This window comes from Salmo trutta, chromosome 6 (assembly GCF_901001165.1).
Source record: "Salmo trutta chromosome 6, fSalTru1.1, whole genome shotgun sequence".
Taxonomy (NCBI): Eukaryota; Metazoa; Chordata; class Actinopteri; order Salmoniformes; family Salmonidae; genus Salmo; species Salmo trutta.
In genome coordinates this window covers 50,914,650-50,934,842 of record NC_042962.1, presented here as the reverse complement: position 1 = coordinate 50,934,842, position 20,193 = coordinate 50,914,650, and the positions used below count along the sequence as shown (strand labels likewise).

The window sequence follows — 20,193 nt, the reverse complement described above, 5'->3', positions numbered from 1 at the left end:
CCTGTCTCTGCCAGTCTGTCCCTGCATATCTGTCCCCAACTCTGCTGTCTGTGTGCCATCTGTTGCCTGCTCTGCCTAATGACATCATTGTGAAACATTTCCATTAGAATTTCATTTCTTTCTTATGAACATTTTATCAAGTAGTCTTTGAGATATTAGGCTACTAGGGTTCTTACTTTGCGTTTTGGTGTACTGAAAAATACTCTGATGTCCGTCTTTTATTTTTCTGCCATTTTTCTACCTGGCTGGCTGCCTGGCTACATGTGTGTGTAGGTTATTTACAGTAGGAGATGGGCTTCTATCATCTTATCTTCTATCATTCTATTTGGGCTTCGATTTAAAAGGTAGCTAGCAAATGTGAAACGGATTGAAATGACAAGACTTGACAGCTGTATGAGTTCACCATTTACACATATGCTGCAGCCTTTTGTAATTTTAATAGTTTGTTTCATATTGGCTGGCTTCCAACAATAGCTGAATTTGCAAAGCTAGCGAGCACCAATTCCGTTTCAGTGGTGTTTGCTATAATCTTTGCTACCCGGGTTAAATAAAGGTGAAATAAAATCAATAAATAAAAGTTCCCTTGCGACAATTTAGCTTTTGCAACGAGACCATTAAATATATTTAAGACAATGGTAGAAGAGTGTAGTTCTGTTCAGTTTGGAATTCAGTTTATCGCTGTCACGTCCTGGCCAGTATAAGGTTAATTGTTTTTGTAGTTTGGTCAGGGCGTGGCAGAGGGTATTTGTTTTATGTGGTTCAGGGTGGTGTGTTTTGTTAAAAGGGTGGTTGATTTAGTAATTCCGGGTTTTGGTTTATGTTTAAGTATTTCTATGTGGAGTCTAGTGAGTGTATGTCTATGTTAGGTTAATTGGGGTTGGGACTCTCAGTTGAAGGCAGGTGTTGTCTATCTGCCTTTGATTGAGAGTCCCATATAGTAGGGTGTGTTTGTGTTTGGATTTTGTGGGTGATTGTTCTGTGTGTAAGCCTTATGCTTAGCCAGACTGTTTGTAGTTGTTCGTTCGTTCTTTTGTTTTTGTTATTGTTATTTTGTACGTTCATTTTTGAAAGTTATTAAATAAACGTCAAGATGAGCATACACGTACCTGCTGCGTTTTGGTCCACCTTCACCGACGACAACCGTGACAGAATCACCCACCTAACCAGGACCAAGCAGCAGAGGAAGGAGCGGAGGAAATTCGAAGTGGACAAACGAGAGAGATGGACTTGGGAGGAGATCTTGGAGGGAGAAGGCTCCTACACTTGGGAGGAGATCCAAGCAGGAAAAGATCGCCTTCCTTGGAAACAGGTGGTACGCGAGAGAGAGGAAAGGAGTAAGGCTGGTATGGACCGGGAACTTTTCCGAGGGACAAGACTGGCGTTGAAGCACGAGAGGCACCCCCAAGATTTTTTTTTGGGGGGGCACACGGGTAGTTTGGCTAGGCCTAGGAAGAGCCGGAGGCCAGCTACCCGTGGTTATATGGAGGAGCGTATGGGGTGGAGAACGCTATGTTTCGCGGAGAAGCGCACTATCTCACCCATACGCACGCACATTCCGGTGCGAGTTATTCCAGCCCCTCGCAGGTGCCGTGCTAGAGCGGGCATCCAGCCTGGTAGGAGGATGCCTGCGCAGCGCATCTGGTCGCCGGTACACCTCCGAGGACCAGGCTACCCAACTCCCGCTCTACGCACGGCTACCATCAAGCCCCTGCACAGCCCAGTCTGCCCTGTACGAGCACCCCGCTCGTACAGGGCTACTAGTTCCATCCAGCTAAGGCGGGTTGTGCAGGAGGTAAGATCTAGACCGGCTGTGCGCCTCCATAGCCCTGGGTTTCCAGCTCCTGTCTCTCGTGCGGACCCGGAAGTGCGTCAACCCAGTCCGACTCGTCCTGTTCCCGCTCCCCGCACTAGCGTTCAAGTGCGTAAACCCAGCACCGCCAGTCAACAGTCGTCAGAGCTGCCCGTCAGTCAACAGTCGTCGGAGCTGCCTGCCAGTCAACAGTCGTCGGAGCTGCCTGCCAGTCAACAGTCGTCGGAGCTGCCTGCCAGTCAACAGTCGTCGGAGCTGCACGCCAGTCAACAGTCGTCGGAGCTGCACGCCAGTCAACAGTCGTCGGAGCTGCCCGCCAGTCAACAGTCGTCGGAGCTGCCCGCCAGTCAACAGTCGTCGGAGCTGCCCGCCAGTCAACAGTCGTCGGAGCTGCCCGCCAGTCAACAGTCGTCGGAGCTGCCCGCCAGTCAACAGTCGTCGGAGCTGCCCGCCAGTCAACAGTCGTCGGAGCTGCCCGCCAGTCAACAGTCGCCGGAGTGGCCAGACTGCGCTGAACTGCCGGAGTGGCCAGACTGCGCTGAACTGCCGGAGTGGCCAGACTGCGCTGAACTGCCGGAGTGGCAAGACTGCGCTGAACTGCCGGAGTGGCCAGACTGCGCTGAACTGCCGGAGTGGCCAGACTGCCCTGAACTGCCGGAGTGGCCAGACTGCCCTGAACTGCCGGAGTGGCCAGACTGCCCTGAACTGCCCGAGTGGCCTGACTGCTCTGAACTGCCGGAGTGGCCAGACTGCCCTGAACTGCCGGAGTGGCCAGACTGCCCTGAACTGCCGGAGTGGCCAGACTGCCCTGAACTGCCGGAGTGGCCAGACTGCCCTGACTGTCCCGAGTTGCCAGACTGCCCAGACTGTCCCGAGTTGCCAGACTGCCCAGACTGTCCCGAGTTGCCAGACTGCCCAGACTGTCCCGAGTTGCCAGACTGCCCAGACTGTCCCGAGCCGCCAGACTGCCCAGACTGTCCCGAGCCGCCAGACTGCCCAGACTGTCCCAAGCCGCCAGACTGCCCAGACTGTCCCGAGCCGCCAGACTGCCCAGACATTCCCGAGCCGCCAGACTGTCCCGAGCCGCCAGACTGCCCAGACTGTCCCGAGCTGCCAGACTGCCCAGACAGCCTGGAACGGCCTGAGCCGGAGCCACCTCCAGAAATAGGTGGGTTGGGGAGGGGGGGTGTAGCACAGTGTCGTCGTTGACGGCAGCCACTCTCCCTTCCCTCCCTTTAGAAAAGGGGAATTTTTCTTTTTGTGTTGCTTGGGGTTATTTTTTGTTAAGGTGCTTCCGGGGTAGCACCTTTAAGGGGGGGGTACTGTCACGTCCTGGCCAGTATAAGGTTAATTGTTTTTGTAGTTTGGTCAGGGCGTGGCAGAGGGTATTTGTTTTATGTGGTTCAGGGTGGTGTGTTTTGTTAAAAGGGTGGTTGATTTAGTAATTCCGGGTTTTGGTTTATGTTTAAGTATTTCTATGTGGAGTCTAGTGAGTGTATGTCTATGTTAGGTTAATTGGGGTTGGGACTCTCAGTTGAAGGCAGGTGTTGTCTATCTGCCTTTGATTGAGAGTCCCATATAGTAGGGTGTGTTTGTGTTTGGATTTTGTGGGTGATTGTTCTGTGTGTAAGCCTTATGCTTAGCCAGACTGTTTGTAGTTGTTCGTTCGTTCTTTTGTTTTTGTTATTGTTATTTTGTACGTTCATTTTTGAAAGTTATTAAATAAACGTCAAGATGAGCATACAAGTACCTGCTGCGTTTTGGTCCACCTTCACCGACGACAACCGTGACAATCGCTAACCTTATCACAGGGACTTTGAAGCACTAACTTACATCATCTGCATGCTGATCTTGGAATAAATTGACGATAGCAAAGATTCCATCTTTGACGACGCCACATAAATGGAATAGGTACTAGCTAGCTTAATAATTAATATTTGCGGGCTAGCTCTGCATATTCAGCTAGTGTGTGTGCGTGATTGACTGGATTAACCTCACGTCAGTTACGTTCATTGAGTGCCTTTCAGACAGTAGACACGACCCCTCTGTTACCTTGCCAACTAAAGAACTGGCAGTGGATCAAACCATTGTGAGGCAAAGGTGTGGGGGGTCGCAATCTTTTGAAACTTAAAAACGCGCTATTAAGTGTCTATAATCAGCACAATTGCTTTCATTGCGTATTATTAATATTATTTAAATTACATAGTTATGTTTCAGTGATATATTGGGGGGGACAAATCATATTATTCCCAGGATAGGGGGGTCGTGCCCCCCCCCCCCCCCCCCCTGGGATTTCCGCCTCTGGCTGATTCTATCTTTAAGTGTATTACAAATGTAATGAAAGTATGAATAGTATTTTTTAAATGTATTTCATTTTATCTGTACTTAAAGTAATTATAATAAAGCCCCTTTACAATGAGTAGGATTGACTGTGCTTTGTGTACTTTTTAAAGTGTACTTTAAATTCATAGCTTATAATGTTGTCCTTCAGTATTCTTAGAATACATACAGTTGAAGTTGGAAGTTTACATACACCTTAGCTAAATACATTTAAACTCAGTTTTTCACAATTCCTGACATTTAATCCTAGTAAAAATGCCCTGTCTTAGGTCAGTTAGGATCACCACTTTATTTTAAGAATGTGAAATGTCAGAATAATAGTAGAGAGAATGATTCATTTCAGCTTTTATTTCTTTCATCACATTCCCAGTGGGTCAGAAGTTTACATCACTCAATTAGTATTTGGTAGCATTGCCATTAAATTGCTTAACTTGGGTCAAACATTTCAGGTAGCCTTCCACAAACTTCCCACAATAAGTTGGGTGAATTTTGGCCCATTCCTCCTGACAGAGCTGGTGTAACTGAGTCAGGTTTGTAGGCCTCCTTGCTCGCAAACGCTTTTTCAGTTCTGCCCACAAATTTTCTATGGTATTGAAGTCAGGGCTTTGTGATGGACACTGCAATACCTTGACTTTGTTGTCTTTAAGCCATTTTGCCACAACTGTGGAAGTATGCTTGGGGTCATTGTCCATTTGGAAGACACATTTGCGACCAAGCTTTAACTTCCTGACTGATGTCTTGAGATGTTGCTTGAATATATACACTTAATTTTCCACCCTCATGATGCCATCTATTTTGTGAAGTGCACCAGTCCCTCCTGCAGCAAAGCACCCCCACAACATGATGCTGCCACTCCGTGCTTCACGTTTAGGATGGTGTTCTTCGACTTGCAAGCCTCCCCCTTTTTCCTCCAAATATAACAATGGTCATTATGGCCAAACAGTTCTATTTTTGTTTCATCAGACCAGAGGACATTTCTCCAAAAAGTACGATCTTTGTCCCGATGTGCAGTTGCAAACTGTAGCCTGGCATTTTTATGGAAGTTTTGGAGCAGTGACTTCTTCCTTGCTGAGCGGCCTTTCAGGTTATGTCGATACAGGACTCGTTTTACTGTGGATATAGATACTTTTGTACCTGTTTCCTCCAGCATCTTCACAAGGTCCTTTGCTGTTGTTCTGGGATTGATTTGCACTTTTCGCACCAAAGTACGTTCGTCTCTAGGAGACAACATGTCTCCTTCCTGAGCGGTATGACGGCTGTGTGGTCCCATGGTGTTTATACTTGCGTACTATTGTTCGTTCAGATGAACGTGGTACCTTCATGTGTTTGGAAATTTCTCCCAAGGATGAACCAGACTTGTGGAGGTCTACAATTTTTTTCTGAGGTCTTGGCTAAATTATTTAAATTTTCCCATGATGTCAAGCAAAGAGGCACTGAGTTTGAAGGTAGGCCTTCAAATACATCCAAATACATCCAGCTGTTTAAAGGCACAGTCAACTTAGTGTATGTAAACTTCTGACCCACTGGAATTGTGATACAGTGAATTATAAGTGAAATAATCTGTCTGTAAACAATTGTTGTAGATGTCCTAACCGACTTGCCAAAACTATAGTTTGTGAACAAGAAATTTATGGAGTGGTTGAAAAACGAGTTTTAATGACTCCAACCTAAGTGTTTGTAAACTTCCGGCTTCAACTGCATACTGGTCTTTAGTTTTAAACCATTTCTCAGCCATGTAGCCACCGCTCCACGGAGTCTGGTCTCTATTTAAATGGAGCATACTTCCAAAGTTGTTGCAAAATGGCTTAAGGACAACAAAGTCAAGGTAGAAGGCTACCCGAAACGTTTGACCCAAGTTAAACAATTTAAAGGCAATGCCACCGAATACTAATTGAGTGTATGTAAACTTCTGACCCGCTGGGAATGTGATGAAAGAAATAAAAGCTGAAATAAATCATTCTCTCTACTATTATTCTGACATTTCACATTCTTAAAATAAAGTGGTGATCCTAACTGACCTAAGACAGGGAATTTTTACTATGACTAAATGTCAGGAATTGTGAAAAACTGAGTTTAAATGTATTTGGCTAATGTGTATGTAAACTTCCGATTTCAACTGTATGTGCAGCGTGAGCTGAATACGCTATTAAATGGTTTAAAGACTTCTATAACAGAAAATGGTAAGACCCTTTGAAACTCTCTCGAAGAAGAAGAAGACTACACAGGAACATTCAGTCTGCAGCTCTTTATGCATTGTTAGCCTAGGAAACGCAACTGAAGACGAGAGACAAAGAACAATTTCCTCTCACCAATATAGATGACAGGGCCCGCTGAACACGGCGTAGTACAGCTCTGGAAGATACGTTCTAACAGACACTCCGAGACCAAGAAGCTACGACTACAAAGGACATGGTGACCTCTGTTACACAACCAGAGACTTTCTGTTGACTGGCTCCCCAGAAAATGGACCGGGTGATTTCAACAGAGAGAGACGACAAAGACATACAAGCCTAAATATGCACATTGCATTTCTAATCCGAATGAGCGGTTGTTAGGGTGCTAAATATCCATATTTACGATTAGCGTATAATTCAACTGTATGTACGATAGTTGAATTCCTTTGTCTCTCCTTCTCCCGCTCTTTCGTTCCCCACCCCATTTCATTGTGTAACCAGCCATCATATCGGGTTAGTCCACTAAGGGCTTTTCATTGTGTAACCAGCCATCATATCGGGTTAGTCCACTAAGGTCTTTTCATTGTGTAACCAGCCATCATATTGGGTTAGTCCACTAAGGACTTTTCATTGTGTAACCAGCCATCATATCGGGTTAGTCCACTAAGGTGTTTTCATTGCATCATGTTAATAATCAGTATATAATCTATCCTGTGTGTGTGTTTATGTAATTCTGTGTGATTATTTAGTTAGTTTGTAAATAAATAATTAGGCCAATTTGTGTATCGCTGATTCATCATGGAGACCAGGGTTCATGTAGATTTATAGGATATTACGACGTTCAGAATGAGACTGAAATAGGAGCAAATGATTGATGGACGACGGCTAGTATATCGAGATTTTCTGATATTCTTGAGTTAAGTTGGGAAACGGTAACTCGTTAAATAAACTTTTCCCGTGGTACCCCAGATTACTACTTAATTCATTGTTATATGATTAATTTAATTGAATTGTGTAATAATTGAATGTGGTATGTAATTACTCGATTAATAGCCATGATACAGCAGCTACACATCAGAACACTCAACCCTCAACCTTTGCCCACTGACTGGGAGAGGAACCTAACTCTGCCCATCATCGTGAGATGCTGCCACCATTTCAGATTGGTGATATTGCACTTAACATACTCAGCTTCACATACTGTAAAAAAACATGTATATTTACCCTTATTTTACCATGTAAGTTGACTGAGAACACTTTCTCATTCACAGCAACGACCTGGGGAATAGTTACAGGAAAGAAGAGGGGGGATGAATGAGACAATTGGCAGTACATCTTTACTCTTCCGAGCCTCCTCTCCATGTGCCTCTGCTCAATGCAACTCTTCTAGACGAACCTCCTCTACTTGGCTCAGGAGTTTCTTCATAGAGAGGGAAATATTATTAGATACAAATGTAATTGATCAGATACATCATGCAACATATCTACAATTTAACATTTCAGGTTTTAATAGTTATTACTGCTATCACACACACTGATGAATCAGTCTTACCTTACGATGACATTGCAAGTGCAGCTATTGTCCTCCCCCTTAAGAGTTGTGAGAATGTGTACCACATACTTGTGAAAATAGTACCAAAGCTATTAAAACAAACTGTAGAGAATATTTGTGTGTGTGTGTGTGTGTGTTTGTGTGTGTGTGTGTGCGCACGAGTGTGCTGTCTATCAGTGGAGAGCATTGAAACTGGCATTACACTCTAAAGTTCACCTGACAAATTGACAGGCAGACAGACAGCATTAGCCTAGGCCACTACAAGACAGACAATTACAAGAGTTTGGGAATAGGAAGTTCTATCTGCAAAAATATTATTCTGAGATAATTGGCTTTAAAGTTTCCGAACCGTCATTGGTTTGAATGGTGTCAGTAATTTGTATCTTTTGAACTTAAAATGAATTGTGGTATTAAAATAGTTAGAGAACATTGAACAGAACAAGGCTATGTCAATAGCTACATTTTTACCAAAATGCAGATAGAACCTTATTCACCAAACCATACAAACCGGATTTCCCAGCCAGTATGCAGGCATACGCCCATGTGAGATGTCATGACCTAGGTTTACCTATGGAAATGAAACGTATTTCTCAACATTGTGTGACCCACAGGCGAGTGAGAGACAGAGAAAAAAAGAGGGCGAGCGACAGAGACAGAGAGAGAGAGGCTACTGCCGCATAAAATAGTAGACAGTGATATCCACACCATTTCCATGGTTTGGCTACGTTTGGTGGATTCGACTAAACAATTTGAACTTTGAAAAAATATCAGTGCTTGGATGTGAATTTATCTACGCATCACTACCTTTTTGTGGATATAATTCACTCCTTTTCCTGGACTTACAAACAGGTATATTCAGATCTTTCTTGAAATTGATTGATGTCGGTGCCGGAAATATATACGATATTCGCTTTAAAAAACATGAATAACTAGGCTACTTGCCGTTTCCAAGACATTGTTAAATACATTGTATAACTGTTTGTTTTTTATTATAGTCCCAAACACTACCAACCGGTTCTACCAGCAAGGGTGCGCTGTGACACAGGCTTTTCCTCTTTGCAAAATACACCCGTTTGCGATGTGACATTGAGCAGGAAACACGCGTATGAGATGTTCCCCACACCATTGTGGAAATGTATTTTTCCAATTACAGTACAGCTTCTAAGCAGACATTTCTGATTATTGCACATTTAGCTCTATCATCAGAGTTATACAGCAAGTAACTGCATGCTTTTCATGATCAGTAAACATCAATTGATCAAGTATTTTCATACATATGTGATAGTAACCTATTCATTTGGCATGAGCTACCTAGCTAGCTAAGCAAACAACGTGTAATTTAGCATATAATAGGTTCATGGAAAGAGTTTGACATCGGCAAGTCCTCCTCCTGGTAAAGTTGTCAGTCAGAACTACTGTCATCACCACTACATCCAGAACAGCGCTGCCAAGATCCTGATGAGAAACTGAAAGGTGTCATCATGTATTTGTTCGCAAACATCCTTTCTGAAATGAAAAGTAATCCAAGAAGTAATCATCTACATTTTCAAAAGTATCTGTAATCTGATTACAATATTTTTGCTAATAACATAACTGATTACAGTTACCATCTAGGTGATATTTTTGTTGGGTGGGTCTTTCCAAATCGTCTTTCTTGATGGGAGTCTTATATTTGGTGTGGGGGTGATGTTTGCCAGGACAGGGAGCCAGGGAAGCGGGTGGATCATAGTGTGCCAGATCCAAAATAAAACTAATCTTAACTAATCCAATCTGTAAGTGGTTGGATTCATTTCACCTGTTAATGACATGGTTATGCAGTTTAGACAGTTTAGTCTCATTTATCAATCTTTCCTACCTTGGCAGTCATTCTAACTGCAGATTGTGGGTGATGCGCATGATGGTATTTAGCTGTGTGTCGACTCTGTGTGTGTATGTGTGTGTGTGTGTGTGTGTGTGTGTGTGTGTGTGTGTGTGGTAAGCACAGAGACAGAAGAGGAAGCGAGACATCCCACTCCCTAATTTTTTTCTGGTTCGTATTCAGTCAACTAAGCAGACCAGACCCAGCTGCTAATGCATTGGTGCCGATGCGAGAGCCACCCCGTTAAGCAGACCAGAACGGACTTAAAAAAAATATTTATCCCTCATAGCAGTGGTTGATTTATTTTTATTTGACAGTTTAACAAATACATACACATAGTACAAATCTAGACAGAGCTAATACAACAAAGTCAATTACTTATTTCCATTGTGTCCCTTGCTGTTGTTTCCATTCTGGTCCATGTGGATTTGATATGTTTTTCATGTCATACGTGCTCCCCTGCTGCAAAGCCACTATTGCCCTCTCTGGGACAAATAATGCTGAAAGTTGAAACTTGAACTTGAGGCCCATTGAGTGTCATTAGATACAGTATTTTGCATGTCATGAATGTCTTAATTTCACTCTAAGGATCAGAGGCTGCGTTTAAACAGGCAGCCCAATTCTGATCTTTTGCCCAATTATGTGCAAAAGAGCTGATCTGATTGGTCAAAAGACCAATTTGTGAGAAAGAACAGAATTGGGCTGCCTGTGTAAACGCAGCCAGGGAGCAAGTGCGACTACATTATTAACTTTCACTTCTCTTCAAAGGTCACCTCAATCTTCACCTTCTATAAACTACCTTCCTAGATCTGGCTCATGATGGTGAAGACGCGTATGTTCCCTTTACTGATAGTTTCTGCTCTGGCAGTTATGGTCTACTTCATCTTCACATTGTCCAGGTACCGTGAAGCCTCTGCCGTACAATCAATAAATAAAAGTGTGATCAGTAATAAAAGTGCCAAAACATTGTCTGGGACACACATTTCTGCTGTAGAAATACAACATCTGTCCATGATTCCTCAGGTCACAGCCAGGCAACCACCAGCACCTCTAGCCGCACCACATCTCTGACCAGTCCATCACGCCTGTCAACGACACCAAACACTTCATGGTGGGGGCCTACAAGGAACATCGTTTGGAGGGAAGCTTCGTACGCATCATCAGTATCTTCAGACGAGACTCTGTCCAGCCTCTGTACTGTGTGTTCTACTGTGGGACTCACTGGGCTAATGGAATGAAGGCTGAAGTCCAGATGCACTCTGATCACTTTGGTACCTGCTATTTACTATTTGGTTTTAGCCCTGCACTGACACACCTGAATTAACAACTGAATCAATGAAATAAGGGGCTTGGTGTTTCGCTGATTAGTTTGTTGATTTAGTTTACACTATACAGTAATTATATGTCCCTGTTCTATATTGGGATAAAGGTTTCCGCTTCGTGACGACCGACGTCCTTTGTCTGAATCTTCCCGACTGCAACCCGTCACACGTGACCCTCGCCACACAAGCTGACGCCAAGCTCGCTCAGAACCAAACCTTCCTCCGCATCCAGAACCTTGTGAAAAGGGAGGAAGAGGAGTTTCAGTTCAACTTCACTGTCTGTTGGTCCAATTTATTTGGTGATTATAACAACGTGCTTCAGGTCACCCAGACTCTGGAGATGTACAAGTGAGTATTGATTGAGTGATTGGTTCATTGATTGATGGATTGCTTGATTGATGGATTGGTTGATTGGTTAATTGATTGGTTGATTGGTTAATTGATTGATTGCTATGTTGCAGGTTGTTGGGAGTGCAGCATGTTGTGGTGTATAACACCAGCTGTGGACCAGACCTGGAGAGACTGCTACAGAGTTTCACACAGGAGGGCTTTGTGGAGGTAGGAATGAATTGATTGGATGGATGGATAGATAGGATTCATTAACTGATTGATTGAATGCAGGTGGTGCCCTGGCCTATCGACCAACACATGAACCCGTCCCGTGGGTGGCAGCCCAGTGAACATGGAGGGGACATCCACTACTACGGCCAGTTTACCACTCTAAATGACTGTGTCTACAGACATATGTATCAGTCACGCTATGTACTGCTGAACGACATCGATGAGATTATAGCTCCATACCAGCATCAAACCCTGCCCCAGATGATGGATGTACTTCAGAGGCAAAACCCAAAGGTAGGGGGAGGACTCAGGGAAGTACTGTGTATGTGTGTAGATCATTACGTGTGTAGTATGCATATGTTAGGCTGTGTTTACACAGGCATCCCAATGCAGATTTTTTTCCTCAATTATTTGGCACATCTGAAAGAAATGTGATATTTTCCCCAATTTGTAAACAGCATTTTTCAGTGTGATTGTGCAAGTCTGATATGAGTCAAAATACAATAGTGTGGACAGTGAGAAAAATAGATCACATATGAAGGAAAATAATCTGAATTAATTCTCTCTCTCTTTCGCCTTCTCTCACTCCACCCTCCATCTCCCCAGGCCGAAGTGTTCCTCATAGAGAACCACATGTTCCCTAAGTCCCAGTTTGAGCCCAGTGGAAGGTTTGAACGACCCCGCTGGCGGGATGTTCCAGGGATCAACATCATGGAGCACATCTACAGAGAGGAGCCAGACTATCGCATCTACCACCCCTCCAAGATGATAGTACGGCCCAGGTTAGAATCTACCACCCCTCCAGATGATAGTACAGCCCAGGTTAGAATCTACAACCCCTCCAAGATGATAGTACAGCCCAGGTTAGAATCTACCACCCCTCCAAGATGATAGTACAGCCCAGGTTAAAATGTACCACCCCTCCAAGATGATAGTACGGCCCAGGTTAGAATCTACAACCCCTCCAAGATGATACTATTGCCCAGAGTAGTATACTAAGAAGCTAGCTAGATATACTCTGGATTTTCAGTGGATATTGCTTGTCCTCCTGCCGCTCACTCTAGCAGACTTATAACTGCTCATGCATGTCGCACGTGGCTAGTCGAACTCCGAACTCTTCAGAGACAAAGCTGAAACATAAATCCATGGGCAAGTCAGTGCCACATTTAAATTCTTTCCAAAATCAACATGAAATTAAAGCTATCTTGCAAATTCTGCAGGTTATGGAGTGAAAAAGGTTATTAGAAGTGCTGTCTTTCTGTAACGTTCTGACCAGTAAAGGGGTTGTTTGTTATTGTAGTTTGGTCAGGACGTGGCAGGGTGGTATTTGTTTTATGTGGTTTGGGGTGTGTGTTTGGTTAGTGTTTTCTGGTTTTTTTGGGCTATGTTCTATGTTAGTATATTTCTATGATCTAGTCTAGTCTTTTTAGTTCTATGTTTAGTTTATTGATTTGGCCTTCAATTGGAGGCAGCTGTTCCTCGTTGCCTCTGATTGAAGGTCCTATATAGAGGGGTGTGTTTTGTTTGGATTTTGTGGGAAGTTGTGATTGCATAGCTGTGTTTAGCCTGTAATCCTGTTTGTTTGTACGGTTTGTTTTCATAGTTAAGTGTTCAAAAATAAATATATAATGAGCACTCAACCCGCTGCGCTTTGGTCCACTTACTACGACGACCGTTACACTTTCTTTAATTACGTATCGTTCATGCCGTCTTTGGTGTGTTTATCAATGCACAAGCACCTTTTTTCCCCTACAATAAATAAAATAATTTTATAAAGTCATACAAAAGTCATACTGTGAGTGATGTTTCAAATGCATACTGTCATTACTAAATGTGTAATGTGATAGCTATTTAATACTACCATTTTTATTTTTTTTATACAAAAAAGCATTTGGTTAATACAATATTTAATCAGTGGTCCTCTTCAAATCAAAGGGATGATGGGAACCTGATCTCATTGGTCCTGAACTCCCGGCTCAGACATTTCATTCAGGATAAGTAGTTAGCCCTGAGTTAGCATGCCTCGGAGCAGGTTAGTTCCAAAGGATACTTTGCCATAGAAGTGTACCTGGATAAAAGGTGAGCCACATTTGTGAGTAATATCTCGAGTTGAGCTCAGAGTTTGTAGTATAGGGCTCTGGTTAGAATCTACCAACCCTACAAGATGAATGTACGAGCCAGGTTAGAATAGAATACAACCTCTGTCTAACAACCCTAGGGCAATGGAGCAGACATCGGTCCACTCTGTCTAACAACCCTTCTGTGTCTCTGACCCCAGGGCAGTGGAGCAGACGTCGGTCCACTCTGTGCTGCGTAACTTCGGGCAGACAGTGAAGGTTCCTCCTAACGTGTGTCATATCATCCATGTCAGAGTTCCCCTACGAGGAGGACTGACCAAGGAGGAGCTGCATGAAGACAAGAGGGTCTGGGACTACGAGAAACAACTGGTGCCTAATGTAGATAAAGCATTGGAGAAGGCAGGACTACTGCGCATGTGAATGGATTTACTTCATGCTGAACCAAACCTGCAGAGAAGTTTAGCCCCACACTTGAACGCTCTTAGTTGTTGCAGACATTGAACCGCTGTGCTGTTTACTTTGTGCCTCTACGTCATATCGCTGATTCCAGGGGCAAAAATCTGATATCAACTTTGGAGGGGACAATTACATGACATTTTCTCAAGAGCAATTCCTGAGGGGGACACCAAAAGTAGTGCTGTAACACATAGCCTACATTGTAATATGGTAAATGTATATTGAGGAACCAAAGAAATAAGGTGTTTGCCGTACTCCTAACTACCGGTACCCAAAACAACACAACTAATCACAACAGCAATACCATTGCCTTTAACAAATCTTAGTTCAGTCACCAGTTTAAGTTGAGAGTGGGGGTATCCATGGCATTTTCCAATTATGTTCCTATTTTACAAGTCAAAAAAATTGAGAACCTTTCATAATGTTGCCAAACAAAGACTCAACAAACTTACCTGAAACTCCCTGTCTCTGCCAGTCTGTCCCTGCATATCTGTCCCCAACTCTGCTGTCTGTGTGCCATCTGTTGCCTGCTCTGCCTAATGACATCATTGTGAAACATTTCCATTAGAATTTCATTTCTTTCTTATGAACATTTTATCAATTAGTCTTTGAGATATTAGGCTACTAGGGTTCTTACTTTGCGTTTTGGTGTACTGAAAAAGAGTTAAACAATTTAAAGGCAATGCCACCGAATACTAATTGAGTGTATGTAAACTTCTGACCCGCTGGGAATGTGATGAAAGAAATAAAAGCTGAAATAAATCATTCTCTCTACTATTATTCTGACATTTCACATTCTTAAAATAAAGTGGTGATCCTAACTGACCTAAGACAGGGAATTTTTACTATGACTAAATTTCAGGAATTGTGAAAAACTGGGTTTAAATGTATTTGGCTAAGGTGTATGTAAACTTCCGATTTCAACTGTATGTGCAGCGTTAGCTGAATACGCTATTAAATGGTTTAAAGACTCCTATAACAGAAAATGGTAAGACCCTTTGAAACTCTCTCTCGAAGAAGAAGACTACACAGGAACATTCAGTCTGCAGCTCTTTATGCATTGTTAGCCTAGGAAACGTAACTGAAGACGAGAGACAAAGAACAATTTCCTCTCACCAATATAGATGACAAGGCCCGCTGAACACGGCGTAGTACACCTCTGGAAGATACGTTCTAACAGACACTCCGAGACCAAGAAGCTACGACTACAAAGGACATGGTGACCTCTGTTACACAACCAGAGACTTTCTGTTGACTGGCTCCCCAGAAAATGGACCGGGTGATTTCAACAGAGAGAGACGACAAAGACATACAAGCCTAAATATGCACATTGCATTTCTAATCCGAATGAGCGGTTGTTAGGGTGCTAAATATCCATATTTACGATTAGCGTATAATTCAACTGTATGTACGATAGTTGAATTCCTTTGTCTCTCCTTCTCTTTCGTTCCCCACCCCCTTTCATTGTGTAACCAGCCATCATATCGGGTTAGTCCACTAAGGGCTTTTCATTGTGTAACCAGCCATCATATTGGGTTAGTCCACTAAGGACTTTTCATTGTGTAACCAGCCATCATATCGGGTTAGTCCACTAATGACTTTTCATTGTGTAACCAGCCATCATATCGGGTTAGTCCACTAAGGACTTTTCATTGTGTAACCAGCCATCATATTGGGTTGGTCCACTAAGGACTTTTCATTGTGTAACCAGCCATCATATCGGGTTAGTCCACTAAGGACTTTTCATTGTGTAACCAGCCATCATATCGGGTTAGTCCACTAAGGACTTTTCATTGTGTAACCAGCCATCATATCGGGTTAGTCCACTAAGGACTTTTCATTGTGTAACCAGCCAGCATATCGGGTAAGTCCACTAATGACTTTTCATTGTGTAACCAGCCATCATATCGGGTTAGTCCACTAAGGACTTTTCATTGTGTAACCAGCCATCATATCGGGTTAGTCCACTAAGGACTTTTCATTGTGTAACCAGCCATCATATCGGGTTAGTCCACAAAGGACTTTTCATTGTGTAACCAGCCATCATATCGGGTTAGTCCACTAAGGACTTTTCATTGTGTAACCAGCCATCATATTGGTTTGGTCCACTAAGGACTTTTCATTGTGTAACCAGCCATCATATCGGGTTAGTCCACTAAGGACTTTTCATTGTGTAACCAGCCATCATATCGGGTTGGTCCACTAAGGGCTTTTCATTGTGTAACCAGCCATCATATCGGGTTAGTCCACTAAGGACTTTTCATTGCATCATGTTAATAATCAGTGTATAATCTATCCTGTGTGTGTGTTCATGTAAGTCTGTGTGATTATTTAGTTAGTTTGTAAATAAATAATTAGGCCAATTTGTGTATCGCTGATTCATCATGGAGACTAGGGTTCATGTGGATTTATAGGATATTACGACGTTCAGAATGAGACTGAAATAGGAGCAAATGATTGATGGACGACGGCTAGTATATCGAGATATTCTGATATTCTTGAGTTAAGTTTGGAAACGGTAACTCGTTAAATAAACTTTTCCCGTGGTACCCCAGATTACTACTTAATTAATTGTTATATGATTAATTGAATTGAATTGTGTAATAATTGAATGTGGTATGTAATTACTCGATTAATAGCCATGACACAGCAGCTACACATCAGAACACTCAACCCTCAACCTTTGCCCACTGACTGGGAGAGGAACCTAACTCTGCCCATCATCGTGAGATGCTGCCACCATTTCAGATTGGTGATATTGCACTTAACATACTCAGCTTCACATACTGTAAAAAAACATGTATATTTACCCTTATTTTACCATGTAAGTTGACTGAGAACACTTTCTCATTCACAGCAACGACCTGGGGAATAGTTACAGGAAAGAAGAGGGGGGATGAATGAGACAATTGGCAGTACATCTTTACTCTTCCGAGCCTCCTCTCCATGTGCCTCCGCTCAATGCAACTCTTCTAGACGAACCTCCTCTACTTGGCTCAGGAGTTTCTTCATAGAGAGGGAAATATTATTAGATACAAAATGTAATTGATCAGATACATCATGCCACATATCTACAATTTAACATTTCAGGTTTTAATAGTTATTACTGCTATCACACACACTGATGAATCAGTCTTACCTTATGATGACATTGCAAGTGCAGCTGCTGCCCTCCCCCTTAAAGCCAAGGGAACTTATAACTTGTGTTCACCATCAAACCTGCCTACAATAAGTAGCCTACTTAATATACCTGCTCTTACTGTATACCTGTAGCTATGATGCATATTAATGATATACTGCTCAAAAAAATAAAGGGAACACTTAAACAACACATCCTAGATCTGAATGAAAGAAATAATCTTATTAAATACTTTTTTCTTTACATAGTTGAATGTGCTGACAACAAAATCACACAAAAATAATCAATGGAAATCCAATTTATCAACCCATGGAGGTCTGGATTTGGAGTCACACTCAAAATTAAAGTGGAAAACCACACTACAGGCTGATCCAACTTTGATGTAATGTCCTTAAAACAAGTCAAAATGAGGCTCAGTAGTGTGTGTGGCCTCCACGTGCCTGTATGACCTCCCTACAACGCCTGGGCATGCTCCTGATGAGGTGGCGGATGGTCTCCTGAGGGATCTCCTCCCAGACCTGGACTAAAGCATCCGCCAACTCATGGACAGTCTGTGGTGCAACGTGGCATTGGTGGATGGAGCGAGACATGATGTCCCAGATGTGCTCAATTGGATTCAGGTCTGGGGAACTGGCGGGCCAGTCCATAGCATCAATGCCTTCCTCTTGCAGGAAATGCTGACACACTCCAGCCACATGAGGTCTAGCATTGTCTTGCATTAGGAGGAACCCAGGGCCAACCGCACCAGCATATGGTCTCACAAGGGGTCTGAGGATCTCATCTCAGTACCTAATAGCAGTCAGGCTACCTCTGGCGAGCACATGGAGGGCTCTGCTGCCCCCCAAAGAAATGCCACCCCACACCATGACTGACCCACCGCCAAACCGGTCATGCTGGAGGATGTTGCAGGCAGCAGAACGTTCTCCACGGCGTCTCCAGACTCTGTCACGTCTGTCACGTGCTCAGTGTGAACCTGCTTTCATCTGTGAAGAGCACAGGGCGCCAGTGGCGAATTTGCCAATCTTGGTGTTCTCTGGCAAATGCCAAACGTCCTGCACGGTGTTGGGCTGTAAGCACAACCCCCACCTGTGGACGTCGGGCCCTCATACCACCCTCATGGAGTCTGTTTCTGACCATTTGAGCAGACACATGCACATTTGTGGCCTGCTGGAGGTCATTTTGCAGGGCTCTGGCAGTGTTTCTCCTGCTCCTCCTTGCACAAAGGCAGAGGTAGCGGTCCTGCTGCTGGGTTGTTGCCCTCCTACGGCCTCCTCCACGTCTCCTGATGTACTGGCCTGTCTCCTGGTAGCGCCTCCATGCTCTGGACACTACGCTAACAGACACAGCAAACCTTCTTGCCACAGCTCGCATTGATGTGCCATCCTGGATGAGCTGCACTACCTGAGCCACTTGTGTGGGTTGTAGACTCCGTCTCATGCTACCACTAGAGTGAAAGCACCGCCGGCATTCAAAAGTGACCAAAACATCAGCCAGGAAGCATAGGAACTGAGAAGTGGTCTGTGGTCCCCACCTGCAGAACCACTCCTTTATTGGGGGTGTCTTGCTAATTGCCTATAATTTCCACCTGTTGTCTATTCCATTTGCACAACAGCATGTGAAATTTATTGTCAATCAGTGTTGCTTCCTAAGTGGACAGTTTTATTTCACAGAAGTGTGATTGACTTGGAGTTACATTGGGTTGTTTAAGTGTTCCCTTTATTTTTTTGAGCAGTGTATATTATGCATACCTGCAACAGCTCTCAGCATATTAGGTAGGATGGTACACACTATTCAACCATGGTCCTGTAGAGCCATGGGGTAAGCAGAGTTGAGGTCAAGCCTATCACTTACAAGCCCTCCAGTGTTAGTCCTCATAGTGTTAGTCCTCATAGTGTTAGTCCTCATAGTTCTAGCTGGAACAAAAGCCTGTACACCCTGTGGCTCTCCACGAACTGGGTTGGTGACCAACGCCCTACATGCCAAAACAGGTCATGAAATCCTGATCCCTACTAACCAAAGTATAGGCAGGCCTACTATACTTTATAGCAGATGTAGTCTCTTGTTATTGTGGAGTTGGCCTTAAAACCACTCAAACGCCCATAAATGCAGTCTTGCTCTGGACCTGTGCTCAGAGCCCAGGGTCTTGGTCCTTTGGCACTAATTCCTGAAACCCAAATCAACCCCTAGCACCTGGGAACTTGTGTGCATCTGGAAGTATTGGATAGGTGTAAGCAATATGTAGCTCCATCTTGACCTCTGACAGGCCAGGTGGGATTCAGGAAATGTTCTGGCTGTGATGTGCTGTTTTTGTATTTTTACATTGGTATTGGTACACTGGATTTATTTTAGTTTAGCTAGCCGACTATGTCTCAAAATTAATCTATGTATCTATTTATCTATAGTAATTTCTCATGGTCCATTCTCATCCATGATGTCTTGCTGCTTGTGTCACATCTAGTAAAAAATATACTTACTTAAAATATGATACATTTTACCATATGAATGGCACACACACACAATCCATGTCTCAATTGTCTGAAGGTTTAAAAATCCTTCTTTAACCTGTCTCCTTCCCTTCATCTACACCGATTGAAGTGGATTTAACAAGTGACATCAATAAGGAATCATAGCTTTCGCCTGGTTAGTCTATGTCACAGAAAGAGCGGGTGTTCATAATGTTTTGTACACTCAGTGTATATTATGGCAACATAAATAATGTTTTCTGAATTTTGGGTCCATTCCAAAAGGTTCTCTCAGTTTACAGATAAGCCATTTAGCAGAAGCAATTATCCAGAGCAATTTACAGGAGAAATTAGGGTTAAGTTCCTTGCTCAGAGATTTTTTCCTGAGTAAACAGATTTGATCTGAGATAAAAATAGAATGTCAGAGTGCTTTAGAGAGAC

At 43.4% G+C, this 20,193-nt stretch overlaps 1 protein-coding gene across 1 annotated transcript; it reads left to right on the top strand.

Annotated features, from left to right (window-relative positions):
• Window positions 1-10,604: 10,604 nt before the first annotated feature.
• On the top strand, window positions 10,605-14,296 carry LOC115195144 (uncharacterized). The gene is made up of 7 exons (XM_029754951.1): window positions 10,605-10,652; window positions 10,789-11,005; window positions 11,164-11,404; window positions 11,518-11,614; window positions 11,678-11,911; window positions 12,224-12,399; window positions 13,896-14,296. Exons 1-7 carry the CDS (start codon window positions 10,605-10,607, stop codon window positions 14,113-14,115), a joined length of 1,233 nt encoding a protein of 410 aa, XP_029610811.1. The 3' UTR covers window positions 14,116-14,296.
• The last annotated feature ends 5,897 nt before the right edge of the window (window positions 14,297-20,193 follow it).